The sequence below is a fragment of the Hylobates moloch genome, unplaced genomic scaffold (assembly GCF_009828535.3).
Source record: "Hylobates moloch isolate HMO894 unplaced genomic scaffold, HMol_V3 SCAFFOLD_21, whole genome shotgun sequence".
NCBI lineage: Eukaryota > Metazoa > Chordata > Mammalia > Primates > Hylobatidae > Hylobates > Hylobates moloch.
This window is the reverse complement of record NW_026652296.1, coordinates 27,418,645-27,445,603: the sequence shown is the minus strand read 5'-3', so window position 1 is coordinate 27,445,603 and position 26,959 is coordinate 27,418,645. Positions and strand designations below refer to the sequence as shown.

General features: G+C 45.5%; 1 protein-coding gene and 2 long non-coding RNA genes across 5 annotated transcripts; 1 reads left to right on the top strand and 2 right to left on the bottom strand.

Moving 5' to 3' along the window:
* The first annotated feature begins 1,330 nt into the window (after positions 1-1,330).
* Positions 1,331-8,674, top strand: BPIFA1 (BPI fold containing family A member 1). 3 transcript variants are annotated; one of them, XM_032142535.3, is made up of 9 exons: positions 1,331-1,385; positions 3,011-3,209; positions 3,380-3,539; positions 5,110-5,217; positions 5,540-5,692; positions 6,814-6,898; positions 7,485-7,548; positions 7,916-7,991; positions 8,530-8,674. In XM_032142535.3, the coding sequence occupies exons 2-8, from the start codon at positions 3,026-3,028 to the stop codon at positions 7,954-7,956; spliced, it is 795 nt and encodes a 264-aa protein (XP_031998426.1). In that variant the 5' UTR covers positions 1,331-1,385; positions 3,011-3,025; the 3' UTR covers positions 7,957-7,991; positions 8,530-8,674. The 3 variants fall into 3 exon arrangements, with proteins under 3 accessions (XP_031998426.1, XP_031998429.1, XP_058289106.1); XM_032142538.3 differs by having other exon boundaries at positions 8,491-8,674; XM_058433123.1 differs by having other exon boundaries at positions 8,475-8,674.
* Positions 2,727-8,830, bottom strand: LOC131382230 (uncharacterized). Its single transcript, XR_009211519.1, has 3 exons — positions 8,650-8,830; positions 5,517-5,716; positions 2,727-2,853 (listed from the first exon to the last, which is right to left on the bottom strand). It is a non-coding gene; the product is annotated as an uncharacterized LOC131382230 (long non-coding RNA).
* On the bottom strand, positions 8,825-22,684 carry LOC131382229 (uncharacterized). Its single transcript, XR_009211518.1, has 3 exons — positions 22,562-22,684; positions 20,354-20,442; positions 8,825-8,853 (listed from the first exon to the last, which is right to left on the bottom strand). It is a non-coding gene; the product is annotated as an uncharacterized LOC131382229 (long non-coding RNA).
* Between the last annotated feature and the right edge of the window lie 4,275 nt (positions 22,685-26,959).

The window sequence follows — 26,959 nt, the reverse complement described above, 5'->3', positions numbered from 1 at the left end:
AGGGTAGGATAGAGACCAGGATGCCAAAGGATCCCTCAGGCCTGGGAACCTGGAAAGACTTTTCCAGGATATAAAAGAGAAGTGGCCGGGCGCTGTGGCTCACACCTGTAATCCCAGCACTTTGGGAGGCCGAGGTAGGTGGATCACCTGAGGTGAGGAGTTCGAGGCCAGCCTGGTGAAACCCCATCTCTACTAAAAATACAAAAACTTTGCCAGGCATGGTGGCACTCGCCTGTAGTCCCAGCTACTCAGGAGGCTGAGGCAGGAGAATCGCTTAAACCCGGGAGATGGAGGTTGTCATGAGCCGAGATCACACCACTGCACTCTAGCCTGGGCGACAGAGTAAGACTCTGTCACACAAAACATAAAATAAAAATTAAGTGAAAATTTAAAAAATAAAAAGGGAAGCATGAAAGCATAAGGTTCACAGGTGGGGAAATTAAAATGGCCAGCAAGTGTGGGGAGGCACCTTCACCTCTCAGCACAGCAATTCGGGGAAAGGACCCTAGTATGGATGTCTCACCCCAGGCCAGCAGTGCATCTCTGGACAGCTTGCCTCACACTGAGCCTCAGTTTCCCCCTTATAGAATACGAGTACGGGGTTGTGCGGATTTTGTGAGATACTGCATGTGAACACAGGGGCAGGCCAGGCATACAGCAGGAGCTCGGCCAGTGTCTGCTGCTGGCATTGTTTTTGTTGTTTTCATTCTCCAGTCAGTTGCATTTTAACTCTGCTGCATCCTCTCTGGGTCTTTCGGCACTTTTCCCCACTGGATCTCAGTTTCCTCCTCTATAAGAGAGGAGCAGTAACCTCTCCCTCTCAGGGTTCTTATGAGGACAGAGAGCTCCTGACGTGCAATAGGGGCTCTGAAAACAGGAGACCCATGCCCTGGAATGGAGACACACCCCAGAATTAGGATGCAGTGTGACTCTTTTGGCATTTTAGGAGAAAGAATCTTCCCATTGGAGAAAAAAATTAGAGCAGGAGAGGAAAGGAGCCAAGAGATGAGACTGAGGTCCCTTCCTGGGCTCTATCTGGCTGCTCCTTTCAATGCTCCAAGCTACCTTGGGAGTGTGGGTCCCCAACCTTGGCTCCGCTCAGGAAACCGTAAAGTCTTGAGTAACATCCCATCTCAGGTTTTTCTCTGTTTATCTTGTCGACCAAATAGCTTAACTGTCTCACCTGCTAATATGATTGGCAATTATTTACTTTGGAGAGCCCTGAAAGACACTGCCAGATTGCAGAATTCTCAATTATCTAGAAACCCATCACCCAACACACGCTTCCTGGTCTCCATACTATAAAAGAGGCTGCCTCCTTGGCAGAAGTGAGTGGGAGAGAGAGAGGAGACCAGGACATCCACTGAGACCTCTAAGAAGTCCAGGTAAGAGCCGTCCATTCTGCGACCCCTCTGCTACCCTTGACGGCAGAGATCTCAGGCTCCTCACTGTGGGGCAGGCAGACCGTACTCAAGATCACTCACTGGGGGCTGTGCAAGAGCCTGGCCAATGTCAGGGATGTGGGGATGGCCATTTGCTCTGCTGTCCTAAGAGACCAGTAACATTGATATAGAAATGAGCACTATTAATGCCCTAAATGAAAGCCTCTAAGGCATAAGTTTTAGCTTGAGGTTACCAATGTGGATACAGATGATCCAGAAACCTCCTAAAATTCTTCACCCAATTTTATACATTTTGCTGAGACTAGGATCTTTAGCTTCCATTGGATTCGTAAAGGGTCTGTTGCCCAAAAGAGATTCAGAGGCTGTGATCAAAGTTACCTCCCTAAGAAGGGCACAACTGGCTCTTTGGACCAAAAGACCTTTCATTTCCAGCCTTCCACCACAAGGATGGAGCTTTAGCTGAGTCAGCCAATAGATGGAATTTTGCACAAAGCCGCCAGTTGTCTCCAAATTGTAGGTACTAGTGCTGGCTCTGGACAACTTTGCTGGCTGCCAAATAGACCTGTGAGAGGTCTGCAAGCCAAACCTCAGGGGTTGACCAGAATGCCATCCAGGGCAGCTTGAAGGAGAAGAGAAAGGTGTCAAAACGATAGAATGCATGTTTGTGTGTTGGGTGAGGGGAGGGTTGGGAGACCTGCCTTCAACCACAGCTCTGCCATCAATTTATAGTATGACCTTGGGAAAATCACTACCCCTCTTTGGTCCCCTGGTTCTTTGCATGCAATGAAGACTTTGATGGCCCGAGGAATTCCCCAACACAGGTCTACGTGGCTGTGGCCATGCGACCCCTGTATTGTGTGACTTTCAAGGGCGTCTACCAATCATCATGGCCTGAGCTCAGGCCAAAGGACTGAACAGGGATGATCTAAAACAGCTCAATTCTTCAGCACTTGCACATTTAACCCTTCTCATTTGCTTTGTCTGAAGAGCAGCAATGATTCAAACCATTGAAGCAAGCCCGATTGGAGAATAAATCTGATGGTTACTTAATTTAACAGAGGGTTCACCTGGCTCTAGCTTCTAATCATCTGTCCACTGTGTACTTGTGACCTTGGGGAAAGTTACCCACACTCGGTAGTACATGAGTGGGTTTCAAGAAGGGATGGGAGTATATTTGAAACTCCCAACTGCAAACTCACTTGACCTCTGTGAGCCTTGGTTTCTCCTACTGGAAAATCAGACAAGTGAACTGTGGGCAAGATGGAGTGAGGTGAGGCTGGGATTCTTGGCAAGAAGGAAAAAAACTCTCTTCTTTGGAATGTGGTGGAGTGGGGCTGTCTCCTTTTTAGGCCCCTGATCAGTGGTCCTCACCTGTGCAATGCAGGTAACAGGTGCCCATGTCTTAGGGTTGTGATGAAGATGAAATTGTGTAAAGCAGTCAGCCTGTTGCCTGGCAAGGAGAAATTGTTCAGCAGTGTTAGCTATTATTAGTGACCCCCTGGTGTTCTGGGGAGCAAACAACCCCACCCCCCAGGTGTCAGGGGCAGGTGGTAGATAAATTCCTCTCTGATACCCAAGCCATGTTGGACTTGTCATTCTGGCCACAGATACTAAGAGCAAAGATGTTTCAAACTGGGGGCCTCATTGTCTTCTACGGGCTGTTAGCCCAGACCATGGCCCAGTTTGGAGGCCTGCCCCTGCCCCTGGACCAGACCCTGCCCTTGAATGTAAATCCAGCCCTGCCCTGGCCTGTGAAACCAGCCCTGCCCTTGAGTCCCACAGATCTTGCAGGAAGCTTGACAAATGGTGAGTATGTAACAACCTCTTTCAGGGGTGTGTGTGTGCGTGTGTGTGTGTGTGTGTGTGTGCGTGTCCAACCCTGCAAAGCGGGGATGGACAGGGCTGGATGGGGGAGGGGGCCTGAGGATCTGGAATTGTCAGATCTGACCCCCAGAGACCCTTACACCCATTTCCAGCCCTCAGCAATGGCCTGCTGTCCGGGGGCCTGTTGGGTATTCTGGAAAACCTTCCGCTCCTGGACATCCTGAAGCCTGGAGGAGGTACTTCCGGTGGCCTCCTTGGGGGACTGCTTGGAAAAGTGACATCAGTGATCCCTGGCCTGAACAACATCATTGAGTGAGTTGTCCTAAAATAGAGCTTTGGTCTCCGCCAGGGAACCCCAGGTGAAGATCTGCCAGCCCCAGGCAGTGGCCCTGAAGCAGTGAGCGGGCAGCCTGAAGATGGAGTCAGGACTCAGTTCTGAGACTGATCTCCAGTCTGGCAGGGACACCAGTCCTCCCCAAACCAGCAATGCCCTCATTTCTAGGCATGTCCTGAGGCCCCAGCATCATCTGTAATCCTCACCACAACCCTTTGAGGTCGATTTAATAATCTCCAGTTTGCAAATGGGAAAACCAAAGCACAGAGGTGCCTGTGTTCATGCTGCTAGAGTGATGCCAAGTGAGTAAGGCTCTCACTCTACTATCCTGACTCCAAGCCAAGGCTCTTCCCACTACACTGTGGTCATTTTGTTCTCTGCACCTGTGAAATCCCTTAGAACACAGACGACCTTTGATGTTAGCGAGAGTGTAACCTTCCCACCTTGATGATATCAATGTGATGAAGAACTGTGTGATTGATGTCCGTGGAAAGGTCTAACGTGGTGTTTCCCATGAGACACCCAAGAGCTCGCAAAGCAAAAAGCAAGAATGGAAGCTTGATGCCAGTGAGCCGGGAGAGCCTGGGTCCTGGATAGGACTGGATCAAAGCCATTTCCAAAATCCTAGCCACCCAGGGTCTCGCTCCCTGACTTGGAGACAGACAGACTTCTTGACTTCGATTTTCAAATGTACTTGTTGGATGATCTGGGACAGGACACCATGTGTCTCTGTGCTTGGTTTCTCCATCTGTAAAATATAGATTATAGAACCCACAGAGAAAGTGTATTGGGAGGAGTGGAAAAGGTGTAAATCACCTGGCGCAGTGGCTGGCTCAGTGAATGGCCTCACCCATCAAATGGCCTCCCTGCTTGATGGGTGAGGTCATAGGGCTGGCTTCTCCTGGAGACAACAGGGTGTGATGATGGATGGATGGTTGGAAAGATAGGACAATGGGAGAATGACTTCCTTCCACCCTTTCTGCACTCTCCCTGACTTCCTGCTCTTCAATCCCCATGATAAACATTGGTGACTGGCCACCTGACAGGGTGGGTGATTCTTACCCATAAATGTTTGTGCAGATTTACTTCCAGTTGCACCTGCATCATCTATTCATCCACTGACCAATCCATCATCCAGTTATCCATCCTTCTACCTAATCACTTACTCTTCCATCCATGCACCCACATATCGACTACCCACCTTCCCATCAATCCACAGTCAACTAATATGAAGTAACCACTTTCTTTGTAAGGCTCTTAGCTGGCATACAGGATGCAAATATAATCCAGACACAGTTGCTGTCCTGAATACCTCATAGACTGGAGATGAGGAAAGGGCCCTGCGTGTGTGTCAGATCTATTCCAGGGCAGAGGCTGGAAAAGACCTGGTGTGTGACTCAGAACCCACGTGGCTTAGGCTGCAAGACTCCCCTCCAGTCTCCCTATCCTGGGTGGGAAGCTCTACCTCTGGGATGGGTACTGTTAGGTTAAAGATGGTTTCTGGGTTTGGAGCTAATGTTTCCCCCTCCAATATTACTCCCTGGACAGTATAAAGGTCACTGACCCCCAGCTGCTGGAACTTGGCCTTGTGCAGAGCCCTGATGGCCACCGTCTCTATGTCACCATCCCTCTCGGCATAAAGCTCCAAGTGAATATGTGAGTGGGTCCCAAGAGGGGGTGAGAGGATAGCTCACCAAGGGAGACCCTGGTGACCATGGGTAACCATAACAGGGGTATTGGAGTCTAACAGACCTGAGCATCCAACTTCAGCTCATTTGCTGCTATGCTAAGTGGCCTTGGGTCACTTGGGAAACTCACTTGACCTCTTGAGCCTTTGTTCCTCCTGCTAGAAAATGAGGTAAGTACAACTGTGGGCAAGATGGAGCGAGGTGAGGCTAGCGTTCTTGGCAAGGAGAAAATAACCCTCTTCCTTGGAATGTGGTGGAGCTAGATACCAGTGGGGCTGTCTCCTTTGCAGGCCTCTGGTCGGTACAAGTCTGTTGAGGCTGGCTGTGAAGCTGAACATCACTGCAGAAATCTTAGCTGTGAGAGATAAGCAGGAGAGGATCCACCTGGTCCTTGGTGACTGCACCCATTCCCCTGGAAGCCTGCAAATTTCTCTGCTTGATGGGTGAGGCCAGAGGAGCAGCTTCTCCTGCCAAGAGATGACAGGGTGTGATGCCGGATGGATGATTGGAAAGCTGGGGCAATGACAGAATAGATGAGTGAGAGGCTGAAAGGGTGGGAAAATGGATAGGAAGGAGGGAGGGTGGAAAGATGGATGGATGGATGGATGGATGGATGGATGGATGGATGGATGGATGGATGATGGATGGATGGATGGATGGATGGATGGATGGATGGATGGATGGATAGACAGATGGTTAGATGGTTGGGTTGATGGAGAGAAGGATGAATAGATAGACAGACAGATGATAGATGATAGATAGATAGATGATAGATAGATACATAGATAGATGATAGATGATAGATAGATAGATAGATAGATAGATAGATAGATAGATAGATAGATAGATAGATGATAGATAGATAGATAAAGTAGTACTTATTCCTTCTTAGACCAAGCTAACCAATTTTATGCTGGATCTAGCAACAAGAAATTGGAGTTTAAGCCCTGCATATTACAGGGGAATGGGGATAGAGGGCTTCCTGTGTGAACCTGGGTAGTGCTTCTCCAATTTAGTTCTAAGCTTACTTATCTGCAATATGGAACTGCATTGGAGTTATTGATAGAATCTACCACGATAATAGATGTGAAAGTGCTTTGTCCCAGTAAGAGGTAAAGTAGACATGGATCTTAACTAGGTTATTTATTTCAGTTACCTGTCACATGGGGAGACTGTGTCAAACCTATTATGCAAAAGTTGCCCACGTGGTTAACTTTTAATGAACACATACATTGGGCTTCACATATGTCATCTCATTGGATCATAATGACAACTACATACTAAGTAGTATCCATTCATTTATGGACTCTGCAAAGCCTTATTGGCACCTGCTTTCTCTGAGAACCATGTGTTCATCCTACACATACCTGTGTGTTCACTGCTGTACACAAATGTAACTCCCTCTCAATAGGACCCTTGCTGTTGGCCTGCACACGGGTGTAGATAGACAAGGCTCGGCTTTAGTGACTGAGTGTTGAGACTGTGGGGTTCACAGTGGCCCCCTCTGGAGCCTTCTCCACACCATCTCCAGGTCCCTGCATCACCCATGACTTTTCTCTTTCAGACTTGGCCCCCTCCCTATTCAAGGTCTTCTGGACAGCCTCACGGGGATCTTGAATAAAGTCCTGCCTGAGTTAGTTCAGGGCAACGTAAGTGGGCAAGGTGGGGATCCCCTGATCCTCAGGTTTTAGAGCTTCTTGCACTAAAACAAAGCCCTGAGCTGAGTGGGTCCGAGTCCCTCAATTTGATAAGTAACTTCCATTCATCAATCTATTTGTCCATTGATCCATCTGTCCATGTTTCTTCTTTACATCTTTCCAAATGCATTGATGAGTCTCTGCTCTAGGCCAGGCCCTGCCTGTCCACACTGAAGCTGAAATGGATTGGCCCCTGTTCTGGGAAATTGGAGAAGTTTCCTGTCCAGCCTTCTATGGCCACAGACAGTCTTCCAACCTGTGCTTGGGTGTCTCCTATAACCAGGGCACTCCACTCCACTTAGAATCAGATGTGATGTCACAGGGTGAACACTGGGCTTGTTGTGTGATTTAGGGCCCTTCACAACATCCCTCATGCCTCCAGTTTCTCCTCGGGCATGTGTGACCATTGATCTGTGGGATTGCTTAGAATCACTTTCACACAGAAAAATGACAAGAAATTTCCCCAGAGAACCCCCACTAGGGATTCTGATGCTCCAGGTTGCCACTCTGCCTAACTCCCGTCTCTGCCCCTGGCCAGGTGTGCCCTCTGGTCAATGAGGTTCTCAGTGGCTTGGACATCACCCTGGTGCATGACATTGTCAGTAAGTACCTGCTGTCAAGCCCTCTGTACCTCTCTGCAGGAGAGGAAACTTCCCCCAAGGAGTTATTTCCCTGCACACCCTAGGATACTAGGTCACTCTGGCCTCAACTCTCTCTATTTTGGGCTTCATTTCCCCCCGAATAATCCAGATAATTTTGAGATAGACACCGTGTCTCCTGCCTCAGCCCTGACACTGAGGACAGCTGAGCTGGTTGGTAGAAGGAGGTCTGGCTTCCTCCAAGCATGCTGAACACAATCGGATCTCCAGAGGCCTCCATTCCCTGGCCCCCCACCTTGAGGAATGTGGACTCCTTCATGTTGAGATCATGACTGTTGTCTGTTTTTGTATTGTTTGTGTGTTTGTTCAGACATGCTGATCCATGGACTACAGTTTGTCATCAAGGTCTAAGCCTTCCAGGAAGGGGCCTGGCCTCTGCTGAGCTGGTAAGTGCCCCTCCCCACACCCCAGGATTTTGGGGGCTGGCTGTTCTTCTCCTGGTAGAAGGCAGCCGGGAGCTTGGGACAATGACATCCAAAGAAAGAGACAAATATCTACAGAGGTACACACAGGGATGCACAGAGAAATCCACAGAAAAGCTGACAGAGGTGGAAGGATGCAGGCGGCACAGCAACACAGCTACCAAGAGAACCACACACACAAATGCCCAGACACATGGCCACTGATACAGACTCATACACTCTCACACCAGCACACTCACACATACGCAAACATCGGTGGACTCACCACACACAAGTACACGTGGATACACAGACACGCACTCACTCAAACACATGCTCACAGAGCCCTGACTCCAGGCCTGATGCCTTGCCCAGGGTCTCAGCCTCCTCCTGTCCCTCTGGGGAATGAGTTTGATGATGAGTCAATACCAGTAACACGCACTGACCTTGAGTCTCCATCTTGATTAGGGTCTTCCCCCAACAGAACTATTTCTTGCTGCTCAATCCATTCCCTCTGGCCCAGCTTCCCAGTGCTCACAGATGGCTGGCCCATGTGCTGGAAGATGACACAGTTGCCTTCTTTCCGAGGAACCTGCTCCCTCTCCTTTCCCACCAGGCGTGTGCAACATCCCACGTGCCTCACCTAATAAAATGGCTCTTCTTCTGCATCAGGGGCCTTGTCATCCTTCACCATCACTTGAGGGCTCCTGGGTTGGAAACAGCCCTGGCCTGGGTGGTTGGGGCCATAGCACAGAGTTTGGCACCTACTTTGTAGATCTGAATAGTCTTGAGCAGGTCAGGGAGATGTTCAAGTGTGTGTGGATTTCAGAAGGCTTTCCCAGGTGTCCTTAGAAAAGGGGGATAAAGCATTCAGGGTAGATATAATACTCCAGGTACAGTTAATGACGTACAAGTTTGCCACACCAGGAATGAAAATGGCAGATTTGTATTAGGGAAATGCAAATTAAAACTACAAAGAAGGCCAGGTGCCGTGACTCACGTCTGTAATCCCAGCACTTTGGGAGGCCAAGACAGGAAGATCACTTAAGAGCAGAAGTTCAAGACCAGCCTGACTGACATGGCAAAACCCTATCTCTACTAAAAATACAAAAATTACCCAGGGGTGGTGGCACGTGCCTAGTCCCAGCTACTCGAGAGGCTGAGGTGGGAGAATTGCTTGAGCCCAGGAGGTGGAGGTTGCAGTGAGCCAAGATCGTGCCACCGCACTCCAGTCTGGGTGACAAAGTGAGACCCTGTCAAAAAAAAATTAAATTTAATTTTTAAAAACACCCAGTAAGATACCATCTCACACCAGTCGGAACAGCTATTATTAAAAGGTCAAAAAATAGCAGGTGCCAACAAGGTTGCAGAGAAAAGGAATGCTTATACTGCTGGTGGAAATGTAAATTAGCTCGGCCACTGTGGAAAGCAGTCAGGAGATTTTTTAAAGAACTTAAAACAGAGCTACCAGTCGACCTGGCAATCCCATTACTGGGCGTATACCCAAAGGAATATAAATCCTTCTACCAAAAAGACACACGCATTCATTGCAGCACTATTCACAATAGCAAAGACATAGAATCAACCTAGATGCCCATCAATGGTGGATTGGATATAGAAAACGTGGTACATATACACCATGGAATACTACACAGTTGTTAAAAATGAGATCATGGCCTTTGCAGCAACATGGATGCAGCTGGAGGCAATTATCCTAAATGAATCAAGGAAAGAACAGAAAACCAAGTATCTTGTGTTCTCACTTACAAGTGGGAGCTAAACATTGAGTACACATGGACACAAAGAAGGAAGTAATACACACCGGACCTATCTGAGGGTAGAAGGTGGGAGGAGAGTGAGGACTGAAAAACTACCTATGGATACTATGCTGATTACCTGGATGACACAATTATCTGTACAACAAACCCCCACAACACACAGTTTACCCATGTAACATGTACCCCTTGAACCTAAAATAAAAGTTGGAAAGAAAAGAAGAAAATGGCAGATTTGAGAGATGTTCAGGAGGTGGATCTGGAAGGATGTGGGCAAGGGTGTAGGTGAGGTGCGTGTCCAGGTGTCGGGCTGAGGAGCCAAGGCTACCTGGGGATCTGGGAGGATGAACTGATTCCAGCAGACAAAGTATGCCCTTAGCTGTGGCTACTCTGTGTGGAAATTCCTGGGACACCCGGAGGATTCATCCAGGAAGCTGATGGTACACAAGTCACCTACCGCCCATCTTTTGCTTCCTTGCATGCAGTCATACGGACCTCTTGTCAATTCTCTGAGTAAGAGGAGGACAAAAAATGACCGAGGACGAAATGAAAAGGACAAACTGGTGCAAAGTGTTCACTGCGGGGGTTTTGAGAAAGATACAACTAGAGTTGTAAGTAAGCAGCAGCTTCTTGATATCCTGGGTTGGAGTCATATTGTTGGAGGAAGAAACCTGAGTTTAAGGAACTGAGAAGAGGAGGGGAGGTAAGGAAGTTGAATCTGTGTATGCAGATAAGATTTATGAGGCCAGGCGCAGTGGCTCATGCCTGTAATCCTAGCACTTTGGGAAGCTGAAGTGGGTGAGTCGCCTGAGCTCAGGAGTTTGAGATCAGCCTGGGCAACAAAGGGAGATCCCATCTCTACAAAAAAAAAAAAAAAAAAAAGAAAAAGAAAGAAAAGAAAAGATTTATGAAATACTGGCTGTGAGAAGGAAAAAGAATGGGGCTACCCAGACTGAAGAACTCTGACCCCCCTCAAATAAAAAATACATACGCTCTCATTGTTGAGGTCTTTAGGGACTAGTCCAACCCTTTCCTTACACAGATGAGATACTGAGGCCTGGGGGTTGTGTGAATGACTTGCCCAAGGCCACAGGGAGACAAAAGGGCCAATCAAAGACTGGAAACATCCCAGACTTTACAGAAAACCACGTCCCTTGCTCTTTGGAGACCTTGTTGAGCTCGTGAGAACGAGCAGATTCAAGTTCATGTTTCTCAAATCTCTGTTTCTAAACCAGGGACCTACCCATTCCCCAACCCCTGTCAAACATCAGTCATCGAGTCCAGACCTGCCACTATCTCCACCTACTGTTGCCTCCAATCAACATGGCATCATAGAAGGACAGTTGCATAGCTCAGACTTCGACATTTGTTGTGTGACACCATCATGTGTCTTCAGGGAGAATTTAAGAAAGGAAATATATTCCACATCCACAAAAGTTCTCTGAGCTCAGATAAGTAATTAACTCCCAGCAAGCAGCTGAATGAGCATTGGGGATGTCCACCTAGGCACTGACTGGAAATGCAGAAGGACCTTCCAGATAGGAAGTCAGCAACTGGGGCCTGCTTGTGCTAGAGAGGCTCCAGGAATCAGCTACCTTCAGGTCCTCTCTGGGCAGGCACTGGGTCAGCACTGAGAGTTCCCTGTGTCTGAGGCCCCAAGAACTGAGATGGATGGAGCCCAGGGACACACATCTAGAACCATCAGTGCTGCGCCTGCTGCCCTCTGGCCATTGTACTGAACCGTGTTCCTGCCTCACACCCGTCCCCTGGCTATCTCTGGATACGATTTCCCCCCCGGCTCCCCTGGACTTCTTCCTATAGCCCACAGAAGGGTCCTCCCCTCTCTGACAAGTTCAATTTCTAATTAGCTAATCTAGAATTCCCCTGGATACAAGACATCCTGCCAGGTGGCCAGGCCAGTCAAAAACGTTTATGCTATTTAAAGAGTGGAAACACATTTTTAAAACTCTCTGGGATTATGTCAGTGAAAGTGGCAAAGGAAACGTCTCTGAAAATTTTTTCCTACATAAAAGCAATGAGAAAACTGACAGAAATGGTCTTAACTAACATTTTCAGAGCTCTGGAAATTAACCAAAGCTTGCAGCAATCTGGGGAGAGTTTATTCAATACAAATTATGGAATGTCAGCAAGAACAGAGAGCTTTGTGGCATTTTAACCTCTCCCATCTCCCCATGCTCCTGCTCCACAGCCAACTTGAAAACGAAAAGCCCACAATCTTGGTGAGAACCAGCAGCCCAGTAGCCACTGGAGAGGTGAGGAGGGAGTTAGAGCAACTCATTCACAGAGAATTGTCATTGTTTGACCTGCCCATTGGTTTCCCAGGAAGACCCATTCTCATGGTTGTCATTACTTGACCTGATGCAGAGTTCCCCTGGTCTGAACAGGCTTTTCCCCAAATACATTTGTCAAAAAATAACCAGAGGCAATTATTTAACATCACAGCCGCCTGAGGGGGTGTAATATTTGGAGCAAACAAAAAACTAACCAAAAAGCTGCCAAGGAAAACCTGGGGAATAAGATATCTATATGAGCTTTGAAAATCTCCAACATACTCCTAGGGCTCTAGGAGGCCATGTGCTTACAGGGAGCTGTGTTTATATAAGGAGTAAAGATTAAGGCAGAATTGTGTTAAGCAAAAATTAGAAAAGGCCACTGTTTTGAACTGAGCTCCTGCTCTAGGCCCAACAGACCAGACCAAACCAGAATGGAGCCACTCAGGCATGGGATCATGTAATCAAACTAAACTTTAGTAACAGGCCAGTTTTCCAACCAAGCAGAGGGGGCCCAGTCTACCTGAGCCAGAGGGTAAGGAAGTTCCCTCTTCCTTAACCCTATAAGGAAAGTAACTTTGAGATGATCAATCTACTTTTTGTACCCTGTTTCTGCTTCTTTTATACCTATAAAACCCATCGCTGCTCAGCCCACAGGAGCTCACAGGAGCCTTTCTAAATCTTTAGATGGGATGCTGCCCAATTTGCTAATCTCTAAGAAAAGCCCATTAGAATATATCCCTATGTTTAAGGTAAGCTTTGTGAACAGGGTATTCAGTACCTGTGGATCTCAACCCACACTGAGGGTCACTCTCCTACTGGGGCCCCCATCAGATTGGCAATATGTCACATGTGGACTATTCATGCCTGGAGGGAAAGCTCCAAATACACAGGTGACAGGTCCACAATGTTTCAAATCCCCACCTACGGCTGCCACTGCTAATCTTCACCAGTGTGTTGTCAATCTAGGTACTACTAGGTACTCTAATGAAACAAAAAGAGGAAAGATTTGTTTCCCCATCCTCTACCCTCTTCTCATACTTGGTGGCTGGAGGTGTTTCTGTCTATTAATCGGGGTGCTGGCTGGCTGTCCAGGTATTACAATCAAGGCTGTGTGTCGCCATCCTGAGACTACCTCTGTGGACACCCATTGCCCCTTCCTGCTTGACCCAGAACTTCCAGCCTCAATTGTCCAGTCCAGGAAGGGAGATCTTGTACTGCACAAATTTAACAGGTCTGATAACATTGCCCACCTGAGTAGAAGAATCAGATGTCCCTGGAGCCACTAATGGGACCCTAACATCCTGGAACTCTTTGGTCTCATCCACTACCCCTCTGGAGTCCCATAAAAGAGAGGTGCCCAGGGGAAGCATCACCACCAGATTAGAGTTAGGGGGCCCCATCTGGGGTATTATGACAGCCTGAACCACAAACTACCCCAGAGACATGCACTCCATAGGGAAAAAGAAAAAAAGAATGGTTGAGAACACTGAGACTGGAATTTCACAGGCACAGCCTAATCAAGCACTGTCCAGTCCATGTCCACCTCAAGCCCCACCAAGCTCAGTGTTTCCAGCATGTGCTGCAGTATTTACTGTGCATCCTGCCCTAATCAGGCAAGGGTACCAGCCCATTAGCAGACCATCTTTCTTCAGTTGCTACTTGAGTCAGCCACTCCATCATTCATTGGCTCCATTGGCCTGAAGGTGATATGAGTGCAAACTCATATTCCATGAGTTTGAGCTCATTGTTGTGTTGCTTGGGCAGTAAAATATATTCTTTGATCAGAGCGAAGTCCCACAGGGTATCCAAAAACATGACATAGTTCTTTTTAAGAGCATCTATGGTAGTTTCAGAGTTCATGTTGGTTTAGAATGGTAATACCACAGCCTGAGTAGGTGTCAATGGCAATGAGGACATGAGTGCCCATGGCAGGAGGCCAGAGGCCTGTTGTGGCCAATCTGCCACACCAGGGCAGTTTCTAGCCCTCAGTTAATGTATCCCAATTCCTCTCTTTGAACAATTTGTGCCCCTTGGCAAGAATCACAAGGTTGTACTGTGTCCCTAGTCTCGGCATCTTCCAGGATGCTCGTTCTTGCATCTGAGGCGGATGTCTTAGTCCATTTTGTATTGCTATAAGGAAATACCTGAGGCTGGGTAGTTTCTAAAGAAAAGAGGTTTATCTGGCTCACAGTTCTGCAGGCTGTACAAGAAGCATGGTGCCAGCATCTGCTCAGCTTCTGGAGAGGTCTTTTGTGTGGTGACACAAGTTGGCAGAGAAGGCCAAAGGGGAAGCAGGCACATGCTGAGAAGGGCCAAACTCGAGGAGTGTCCTGACTTGATAACAACCCTCTCCCGTGGGTGCTAATACATCCTCCCAGAACCAATCCAGTCTTGTGAGAGCAAGAACTCCATCACTACCAGGAGAATGACACTAAGTAGTCAGTGAGAGATCCACCCCCATGACCCAAACACCTCCCACTGGGCCTCACCTCCCAACACCATCACTTCTGGCAATCGAACAAATGATATCCAAGCCATAGCAGTGGACTTTCAGTGGTCAATTGTTGCTGGCTATGGGGCACAAGCTTAATTGGCACAAGACTTCCATCCATATTACATTTTAAAAGGTCCTTTGCTATGAGCATCCACAGGAGTGACAAACATTTGTCCCTTCCAGGCAGCAAGCTGCTGTCATAGTTTTTATTCCCACACAGGGGATCCTGTGATGGTTCAGTCACTCAGTCACCATTCTCCTGACCAGATGGCTAGGCTGTTGGCAATGGCCCTTGAGTCAGTGAAAATGTAACAAGATATAGTGGTAGGAATGGCCTCCACAGCTGTCATCACTGCACATAATTCAGCCCATTAGGCAGAATGTCCAATTCCAATCCCAGCCAAAAGATGGCCGTCTGCTGGCTGGGGGGCAGCTGCAGCCCAGTGGACTCCATTTGCCTTTAGTTTTGCAGAGCCATCAGTAAGCCAGGTCATACTGTCAGTAGGCATATCTTTGAATCTTGGGTCCCAGGTAGCCACAGGAGGGTTCAGAGCATCCCCCTGTGGGTTGCTTGGTGCTTCTGGGAAGCTGGCTATTTGTTCATGGAGTCTACTGGTCCTAGTTGACTTGGATGTACCTTTTCCATTTAATGATTGAGCTCTGTTGAGCTTGTCCGCTTTTATTGGTGGGATTTGTAAGCATCCCAGTACAGGTCACAGCATCATAGGTGGCACTCCTGCCATAAAATGCTCAGTCTCCTCTAGTGCCCAATAGCAAGCAAGGAGTTGCCCTTCAAAAGGGGTGTATGTGGTGGCCACCACAGGCAAGTCATGTGTCCAATAGCCAAGAGGCTGGTGCACCCCAGTGGCAGTTTCCTGTTGCCACAGATTCCAATCAGCATGCTTGGCGGTCATAGACGCGTGCAGTCTCATTGAGCTAGCAGGCTCCAGAGGTCCCAAAGGCAGTACCTGAGCCATGGCTTGTTGAACTGCTTCCAAGTCCTGCTGCTGCAAGGGGCCCCATTCAAAATTGGTGGTTTTGTGGGTCACCTTGACTAAGAAGGCCAAAAGAACACCCAGTAGAGCATATGCTGTCTCCTGTACACAAATAGGCCTATTGGGCCTCCCATTTATTTGTGGGTGTCACCAGGGCCAACAATTATACTGGGGATGCTTTTTTGGCTTCCTATCCAAGTGACCCCTAGGACATGCACCTGTTGTGCTGAGTCCTGGACTTTATCTGGATTTATAGTCCAGCCAACACCAGTTATTGTATCAATGGCCTGTTTTTCAGTAGGCCCGACTATCAGGATGTCATTTATGCAATGGATGACTAAATCTTCCATGAGGACTTGGGCCTGTTGAGGGTCAAGCCTCACCCACTGGTGGCATATCGCAGGGGAACTGAGGTATCCCTGTGGAAGAATAGTGAAAGTATTATGCAGGCAGTTCCTTGTGAATGCAAATTGGTCACAAGGGGATTGAGTAAAAGCACTAACCAAGTTAATAACAGCACGGTAATCTCCAGTAGGGGTTCCCACTGTCTCAGTGACAGTGATGACATCTGACACCTCATGGGCCCAGGGCAAACCCCAACATTCAGCCTATATTCCATCTACCATCAGCCACAATACCCTGGAGGCTTTTCAGTCAGCCAGACTGAGCTGTTACATTGACAGGGTAGTTTGTAACATTCCTACAGGAGTGCATCCCAAATTCACAGAGTAATATCCTGTTCTCCACTTGGTATGCAGTACTGTATTAGTGGAATAACCCATTGAGGCTTGGGGAATTTAGGTGGCAGGTAGAGTGGACACACCTCACTGTTATGGCTCAAATTCTCAGCTGGGAGGGGAAATACCCCTCAGACAGTGGTGATGTTCTGTGCTACAAGCAGCCAAAATATCAATGCCTGTAATGCACTCAGCACAAGGAACCATGGTCACCAGCACTCAAAATGGCTCAAAGAGCCTCACTCGCAAGCACGTAAGTACCACAAGCAGATAAGCACCATGGATCACCACGTTAACCCCAAACCATCCAATGACATCAGTTTAATTTTTCCCCTAAGGAAATCCAGAAATATTGTCATATGGGCACCAGTATCCAGGAGCCCCAGAAAAGTCTGAATCTCTTTCTTTTCCCATTTATCTTGACAGAGGTATAAGATCACTGTCTCCAGTGAGAAGCCGGGAGCCTTGGCCTCATTCCTAACTGTGCCATTCAGCCTGAGACATTTGAGTCTGCAATATCCCTTTATCAAACAAACACACCATCCAGGCTGTATGAGACTTTCTGGCTTTTGTCCACATCTTCCCTTTTATTGTCTGATGTCCTCTTCAGAGAATGACCTCATTTCAATAGTCTAGTTTTCAGCAATGCCTTCTGTTGTTCAGCACTTTTTGGAAACAGGCCTTACTTGAGGCCTGCAAGCAACCTGGACCAGGTAGGATTCCCTGCACAGGGCCCCCCATTCCCCCCAGACATCATCTGTGGCCCCTGGGACACCATGGGAGTTGACATTATGTTCCATTTGTCCCTGGGCAGCGAGCACCTCAGTCAGTCTATGACCCCTCAGAGGAGCTGGTACCACCCTCGGGCAATGGGGCTGACAAGCCCTTGCCTTTCCACCATGTGATGGTCTATTTCCTTGGCAACCCTGCACACCATGTCAAACTGTTAAGCTGAACATCCTGCACCAGTGGCCAGTTCCAGGGGAGAGGAACACCATGCACTGGTTACCAACCCCAGGAGAGGGCTCCAGACACTTCTGCCCATTTCATCTTGGTATGGGAGTCACCAAGGGAAACACAACACTTTACTTATGTAGAGAAGAGACAAAGCAAAATCAGCTTCAATCGTATGCATTTGTCCCCCATGCCAGCAGATCCCCCCAACAGCCAATGTAAGGCAATTTGCTATGGACACCCCTCTCATGCCACGGATGGACTCTGACCCCTCTCCTACAGAGTTGGAAATACCAAAAGCTGGGGGCATATCTGAGGGCCATTGACATATACGCTTAAGCAGAACAAAGGGGCACACATTGAGTCTAAAACGGGGAAACAGATTCCCATGAAGGGCCTGGAACAGGCCACATGAGCCCTTTATCTCTTGGTAAGGAAGTGTTCCAAGCCCAAGACCCATTCTTATATGGCTGAGTGGGGGTCAAAAGCCTGCATGCATGAGACTGGTTTTCCCAACACAATCATTAGCTGACCAGTAAGCTAACTAAGCAGACGCTGCAGTAGCCACACATGACAAAGAATACAGACTTTACAGAATTCGTTCAAAAAAATCAATAAACAAACAACTACAAGAACAAGTAACAACCAAAAACTCTGGAGAGGAGGGAGAATCCAATTACTGAAACTGCCATGTTATATTATTTAAAATACCAGTGTTCAACAACAACAAAAAAATGAGATACGCAAAGAGAGAAGGAAGTATGACTTCCCACGTATGACAGCCATAGAAGCTATCTCTGAAGAATCTCAGACGTTGAACTTACTAGAAAAAGACTTTAAATCAGCAATTTAAAATATGTTCAAAGAACATATGTCTAAGAAACCATGCCTTAGAAGTAAAGGAAAATATCAGAATGATGTCTCACAAATAGAGAATATCAGTAAAATTACAGAAATTGTTTTAAAGAACCAAATAAAAAACTGAAGTTTAGAAGCATAATAACAAATAAAAAAACCACTAGAGGGGCTAACCAGCAGATTTTAGCAGGCTGAATAAACAGAAAACCTTTTTTTTTTTTTTTTTTTTTTGAGATGGAGTCTTGCTCTGTCGCCCAGGCTGGAGTGCAGTGGCGCGATCTTGGCTCACTGCAAGCTCCGCTTCCCGGGTTCATGCCATTCTCCTGCCTCAGCCTACCAAGTAGCTGGGACTACAGGCATCTGCCACCATGCCCGGCTAATCTTTTTGTATTTTTTTTTTAGTAGAGACAGGGTTTCACCGTGTTAGCCAGGATGGTCTCGATCTCCTGACCTCCTGATCCGCCTGCCTTAGCCTCCCAAAGTGCTGGGATTACAGGCATGAGCCACTGCACATGGCCCAGAAAACTTGTTTTAATTTTCTATTTTAATTTTTGTAGGTACATAGTAGGTACTATATATCTACATATAATATATATAGTATATACATACATATACTATATGCACACATATATGTACTTATATGTATATATATGGTACATGAAATGGTTTTTGGTTTTTTGTTTTTTGTTTTTTTGATATGGAGTCTCTCTCTGTCACCCAGGTTGGAGTGCAGTGGCACAATCTCAGTTCACTGCAACCTCCATGTCCCAGGTTCAAGCAATTCTCCTGCTTCAGCCTCCCTAGTAGCTGGGACTACAGGTATGTGCCACCACACCTGGCTAATTTTTTTGCATCTTTAGTAGAGACGAGGTTTCACCATGTTGGCCAGGCTGGTCTCAAACAGCTGACCTCAGGCGATCCACCCACCTCAGCCTCCTAAAGCATTGGGATTACGGGCATGAGCCACCAAGCCCAGCCATGGAATGTTTTAATACAGTCATGCAATGCTTAATAACCACATCATGTAAAATGGGGTATCCATCCCCTCAAGGATTTATCCTTTGTGTTACAAACAATCTATACTCTTTTAGTTATTTTTAAATGTACAATTAAATTATTATTGACTATAATCAACCTGTTATGCTGTCAAATGCTGGGACTTATTCTTTCTTTCTAACTATTTTTTGGTCCTCATTAACCATCCCCAACTGCCCCCACCCTGCACTACCCTTCCTAGCCTCTGGCAACCATCCTGCTGCTCTCTATGTCCATGAGTTTAATTGTTTTGATTTTTCGATCCCACAAATCAGTGAGAATACACAATGTTTGTCTTTCTGTGCCTGGCTTACTTCACTTAGCATAATGACCTTTAGTTTCATCCATGTTGTTGCAAATGACAGGATCTCATCTTTTTATGGATGAATAGTACTCCACTGTGAATAAGTACCATTGTGAATAATATCCATTCATCTGTTGATGGAAACTTAGGTTGCTTCTAAATTTTGGCTATTATGAACAGTGCTATGACAAATTTGAGAGTGCAGGTGTCTCTCCAATATACTGAGAATCAGAAAACTTGAAGGTTAGTCAGTTGGGGTTATCTAGTTTGAGGAACAGAAATCAAAAAATAGAATGAAGAAAATAAAAACAGAGTGTCAAAAGACTGTGGCCACCACAAGCATGCTAACATACATATCATAGGAATTCCAGAACAAGAGGAGATAGAGATGGGGATGGAGGGAGAACATTTGAAGAAAAATACTGGGCCAGATATGGTGGCTCACACCTGTAATCCCAGAACTTTGGGAGGCCATGTGGGTGGATCATGTGAGGTCAGGAGTTCAAGACCAGCCTGGCCAACATGGTGAAACCTTGCCTCTACTAAAAAAATAGCCAGGCATGGTGGTGCACACCTGTAGTCCCAGCTACTAGGGAGGTTGAGGCATGAGAATAACTTGAACCTAGGAAGCAGAGGTTGCAGTGAGCCAAGATCACATCACTGTATTCCAGCCTGAGTGACAGAGCGAGACTCTGTCTCCAAACAAAAAGAAAGAAAGAAAGAAAGAGTGGCTGAAATTTCCCCAAATTTTATGAAAAACATTAATCTACACATCCAAGAAGTTCAACAAAATCCAAGTAGGATAAACTCAAAGAGGTCTACATTTAGACACATAATAATCAAACTGTCAAGAGACAAGGACAGAAAGAATCTTAAAAGCAACAAGAGAGAAGTGACTCACCAAGTACATTAAAGCCTCAAAAAGATTAACAGTTGATTTCTTATCAGAAGCAATGGTGGTAAGAAGGCAGTTGAATAACGTTCAAAGTTCTGAAAGAAAAAAAAGGACTGTCAACAAAGAATTCTATATCCAGAAAAACTAATATTCAAAAATGAAGGAAAAATTAAGGGATTCCTACATCAACAAAAACTGAGAGAATCTGACACTAGTAAACATGGCTTAAAGGAAGTCCTTCAGGCTGAAATGAAAGAGTACTAGTCAACAATTTAAGTCTAAAGGAAGAAGTAAAGGACATCAGTACCAATAACTACATAGTTAAATATAAAAGATAATATAAATGTATTTTTTGTTTGTAACTCTTTTTGTTCACCTGACTAAAAGACAAATATATAAAGCAATACTTAGATGTGTTGATGAGCATACAAATGTATAAATATGTAATTTGTATGGCAATACCAGCATAAAGAAAAGGGGTAACAGAGGTATATAGGAAAAAAATTCCTATATACTTTTGAAATTAAATTCACATTAATTGAAATAAACTGTTCTTTGTTAATTATAATTCCTAGGACAACTATTGAGAAAATAACTAAAAATATATAGTAAAGGAAATGACAAAAGAATTAAAATGGGACACTAGAAAATATCTATTTAGATAACAAGAAGCAATAATTGAAGCATAGAACTACATATAAGACATAAAACATATAAAAAACGAATAGCGAAATACTATGAGTAAATCCTATTCTTTTCTATCAGTAATTTAATTAAACGTAAATGGATTAAACTTGCCAATTGAAACCAGAGATTGGCAGAATGGATTTTAAAAACATAATCCAGTTATATTCTTTCTACAGGAGACACATTTTAGTGTCAAAGATAAAAACAGATTGAAAGTAAAAGAATGAAAAAAAAAGGTACGCCATGCAAACAGTGACCAAAAGAAGGCTGGAGCAGCTATACTAACATCAGATAAAATAGACTTTATGACAAACACAGTTATGTGATACAAAGAACATTTATAACAATAAAGGGGTCAATCTCTCAAGAAGATATAACAAGTATAAACATGTATGCAACTAACAAGAGACCCCCAAAATACATGATACCAAAATTGTCAAAATTGAAGGAAAAAATTAAAAATTCAACAAAAATAGCAAGAAACTTAAACACACAATTTTCAATAATAGAACAACTAGACAGAGGATCAACAGGAAATAGAAGATTTGAACAGCACTACAAAACCGCCTAGAGCTAACAGACATCTGTAGAACACTTTTTCCAACAATAGCAGAATGTACATTCTTGCCAAGCACACATGGAGCATTCTCCTATCAGAATAGAACATATATTAGGCCATAAAACAGTTTCAAAACCTCTAAAAAGATGAAAATCATACAAAGTATGTTATCTGACCACAATGGAATGAAATTAGAAATTAATAACAGAAGGAAATTTGGTAAATTTACAAATATGTGGAGATTAAAAACACTGTTGGCTGAGCCAGCTTTAAAGATGGGCTGGATACAACATGTGACTATCGGTTTCAGACTTCTGTAATAGAAGGCATCCTAGCTGGATTGCTAAGCATGAGATGAAGTTCTTGGTCAGGTGCAGTGGCTCATGCCTATAATTCCAACACCTTGGGAGGCCAAGGCAGGGGTTACCTGCAAAGGAAGCAAAACCAGGTTGGCCCCAGGTTTTTTTCCTACCAGATATTAGAAGACAGGAGTTCTCAATGGAGATGGGAAGAAGGCTGAAAGTAAAGGATTCAGATCAATAGTGTTTTCATATTGCTTATGAAAGTAATAAACAAGAATAAGCTATCAACTTAAGTGTTCAAGGAATCAAAAATGATCCTATACATCTGTCCATTTTTAAAAAGCAAGCAACCAGGAAATGAGTCTAACTTAACTTGTGATAGGAAGAGACACAGAATAAAAATGAACAGTGATGGTTTTGGGAACCAGCTAAAACCTAACATATTTTAAAACTCCCTAAATTTGGGACACTACTACATGCCTAATTGGATGACCCAAAAAAATTAAAAAAAAAAGAAAAAGAAACCTGACAATACTGAGTGATGGTGAAAACACAAAGCCAGTGAAACTCTCATATATTGCTGGTGGGAATGAAAAACAGGATGGCCCCTCTGGAAGACAGTATGGTAGTTTCTTAAAATGTTAAGCCGATAAGAGGTGGACATACCAATGTCTCCCCTTGGAGGCCGTGGAAAGTGAGTCATGGACTCAGGTCATGTGGCAGCAGCTCCACCATCACCTCGCCCAGCTTCCCAAGGGTCAGCCTAGGGCCCAGCTCCACAGAAGATCACAGCCCCTGCATGGCACTGCAGCCACCACAGGCCTCTGCCCAGTAACCATGGATCCCACAGCCACAGCAAAAACCAAAGAACACCCCAACATTCCACCGGGAACCCAGGTATTAACTGGAAGCCTGGATTAGTCTCTTTTATGGCCAGTTAGAAAAGAAAATTTAGGCCGGGCACAGTGGCTCATGCCTGTAATCCCAGCACTTTGGGAGGCCACAGCAGGCAGATCACCTGAGGTCAGGAGTTCGAGACCAGCCTGGCTAACATGGTGAAACCCCGTCTCTACTGAAAATACAAAAAATTAGCTGGGCGTGGTGGCAGGCGCCTGTAGTCCCAGCTACTCGGGAGGCTGAGGCAGGAGAATGGCGTGAACCCAGAAGGCGGAGCTTGCAGTGAGCCAAGATTGCGCCACTGCACTCCAGCCTGGGCTACAGAGCAAGACTCTGTCTCAAAAAAAAAAAAAAATTAGCCGGGCGTTGTGGTGGCCACCTGTAATCCCAGCTACTCGGGAGGCTGAGGCAGGAGAATCACTTGAACCCAGGAGGCGGAATTCCTCAGTTGCAGTGAGCTGAAATCACACCATTGCACTCCAGCCTGGGTGACAACAGTGAAACTTTGTCACAAAAAAAAAAAAGAAAAGAAGAAAATTTATAAATAAAATACATTTTGTCCATTACTGCTAATGATCATTCTTCTTTTCCTCTCTCATTGTTTTTGTAACTATATAAAATTAAAATGTAGTAAAATGTGCACATGCTAAATGCATGGCTTTATAGAGTTTTAAACTTTATATTCCTTATAGTATACCACAGCCTTATCAATATATAGATCATGTCTATTAACACATAAAATATTTCCTTGTGGCCAGGTGCTGTGGCGCATGCTCATAATCCCAGCGCTTTGGGAGGCTGAGGTGGGCAGGTCATATGAGGTCAGGAGTTCAAGACCAGACTGGCCAACATGGCAAAACCCCATCACTACTAAAAATACAAACATTAGCCAAGCATGGTGGCAAACGCTTGTAGTCCCAGCTACTCAGGGGGCTGAGGTACAAGAATCACTTGAACCTGGGAGGCAGACGCTGCTGTGAGCTGAGATTGCACCACTGCACTCCAGCCTGGGTGACACAGTGATACTCTGTCACAAAAAAAAAAAAAAAAATCTCCTTGTAACTTTTTAACCAATACCCACTCACTCTACCATATGCAGGCCCTGTTTTGATTTATATTAACATACATTATTTTAGCCATTTCTTCAACTTCATAAAAATTAATCACAATGTATACTTTGAAAAAAATGTTAAACATACACTTAACATACGACCCAGCAACCCTACTTCTAGATTTTTAGGCTAGAGGAATGAAATATGCTCACACCAAAACCTGTTCCTTCAGGTTTTCGGATATTTTTTGTGGGAGCAGGGGGCGGCATTTGGCTTTGTGCGTGTGTGTGTGTGTGTGTGCGTGCGCGGGTCAGAGTCTCACTCTGTTGCCCAGGCTGGAGTGCAGTGGCATGATCTTGGCTCACTGCAACCTCCACCTCCCAGGTTCAAGTGATTCTCATGCCTCAGCCTCCCAAGTAGCTGGAATTACAAACACATGCAAACATAGCCAGCTAATTCTTCTGTATTTGTGGTAGAGACAGGGTTTCACTATGTTGGCCAGGCTGGTCTTGAACTCCTGACCTCAAGTGATCTACCCACCTCAGCCTCCTAAAGTGCTGGGATTACAAGTGTGGGCCACCGTGCCTGGCCCTGTTCCTTAATGTTTATAGCAACTTTGTTCATAATATCCCAAAACTGGAAACAATCCAAATGCCTTTCATTGGGTGAATAAACAAACTTCAGTACATCTATACCACAGAATACTACTTGGCAATGAAGAGAAATAGATATTGGTTTACACAACAACTTGAATGAAGTTAGGAAGAGGATCCGCATTCTAATTGTCTGCCTGAGGGATGGTTTGATAGGTATCAAAGGTCAAAACATGCCATTATAAAGCAGGAAAAAGATATGAACTTTTATTTGTTTAAAGCTCAAGTTTGTGATGCAGATAAATTCTGAAAAACATAAGAGGAATAAAAACCCAGGAAACTCACTTATAAGTCATTCATACTTTAAATTATGACTTCCTTCCCAATTGCCCTGCCACTGTTGTTTTCAGAACCCTCAGAGAGCTTCCTCATTCACTGTGTCCAGGGTTTTTGTTTCATTCAGTAGGAAATACAGAGTGGAGCGGCTTACTCCATCCATTTCCACTCTCTCGTTTGTAAAACCAGCTGGATTATGGCAGATGAGGGTGGACCTCCAGAAATTTGACACAGTACCCTGACTGTTGTAGTATCTTTACTGGAACAGCCCAATGCAGCCATAGGTACTTACTATGGAGCTATTAATCTGGAAAATGTGTTCTTTTCAATACTCAAGGTAACAAGCTCAGAAGCAAATTGCACTCACTTGGGATAAATAACGGTACACACTCATTCTTGCCCCTGCTCTCTCTTGTTCTTAAAACAAGTTATCCATGGCTGGGCACAGTGGCTCTCACCTGTAATCCCAGCACTTTGGGAGGCTCAGGTGGGTTGATCACTTTTGAGCTCAGGAGTTTGAGACCAGCCTGGGCAACTCGATGAAACCTCGTCTCTACTAAAAATACAAAAATTAGCTGGGCGTGGTCCTAGCTACTCAGGAAGCTGAGGCTTGAGAATTGCTTGAACCCAGGAGGTGGAGTTTGCAGTGAGCCGAGATCGCACCACTGCACTCCAGCCTAGGTGACAGAGTGAGACCCTGTCTCAAAAAAAAAAAAACAAAAAAAACAACAAACAACAACAACAACAAAAAACAACCTATCCATTTGTAAATTACTGATTTCTTTAAGGCATTGTCTCCATAAACTTTTCATAAAGCATCAATGATTTCACCATTCACTCATCTAAGTTTCACCATAAATTTGATGTGTATTCCTGCTTCAATTTTAGCAGGATTCACGTGGCTTTGACAGAGTTTTTTTTTTTTAAGTGATGTCTTATCCTTCTTAGTGCCTCAAACTAGATCCTGTTCAACATGTTATAACAAATTAGTTCAAGTTTATTTTGGTGCAAAAAGAATTTGGAAATGCAGGCATAGTTTCTTCATAATATGCATTTTCCATAAACTTTTTGGAGAACTTCATAGACTAAGAGATTAACTGTAGAGATTTGACCTTACAGAACCGTGGGAGTGGGTTACATAGTCCTTGTTAGGCTGTTGTTTTGCATCTGGTGCTGAGCCTGAAGCCAGCAGGGCAGGCAGACAGGAAGGGGAGATGGATGTGAAGTGAGGAAGAACAAAGAAAAACTGAAACCTGCTTTAGGGTCTCTGCACCTCCAAGTCCACAGATGCAGGGGCACAAGGAAGGTTTTCTGCTCCTTCAGTGAACATATTTGAGAGCCTGGGCGTTTGGTAAGGCCGTGGAATAGAAGCCAGAGACTGGGTGCGAGTCCAGACACTGCCCCCACTGTGTGTGACCCTGAATGCGAGGTAGCCAAGACCAGTCGCAATCCCACAGCCCTCTTTTTTTTTTTTTTTTTTTGAGAACGGAGTCTTGCTCTGCCACCCAGGCTGGAGTCCAGTGGCGTGATCTGGGCTCACTGCAAGCTCTGCCTCCCGGGTTCACGCCATTCTCCTGCCTCAGCCTCCTGAGTAGCTGGGACTACAGGCACCCGCCACCACGCCCAGCTAATTTTTTGTATTTTTAGTAGCCTGGCTAATTTTTTGTATTTTTGGTAGAGATGGGGTTTCACCATGTTAGCCAGGATGGTCTCGATCTCCTGACCTCGTGATCTGCCCTCCTCGGCCTCCCAAAGTGCTGGGATTCCCACAGCCCTCTTGAGCATGAACAGCAGCGCAACCGCAGAACTCACTACACAACATCCTCCTCTTTGAGGCTCAGTCTTCCAAGGTAAGAAATGGGAAGCTTTTAGCTGTTGAGTCTTTGCTTCAGATGAAACTCTGTCCCCAGGAAGATCACCACTTGACATACGCTAAAGCTAAACGTAGCTCCCTTAGTTTCTCCCTTGTATTAGTTATCTATCACTAATACATAACAAAGTATCCCAAAGCTTCGTGGCTTAAAATAACATGCATTATCTCACAGTTTCTGTGGGTCAGGAATATAGAAACTGCTTAGCTGGGTGGCTCTGGCTTTTGCGAGGCTGGAGTCAGGATGTTTGCCATGATCATCCAAAGGCTTGACTAAAGCCTCAGAGAATACAAGACTGTTCATATACGCAGCTGT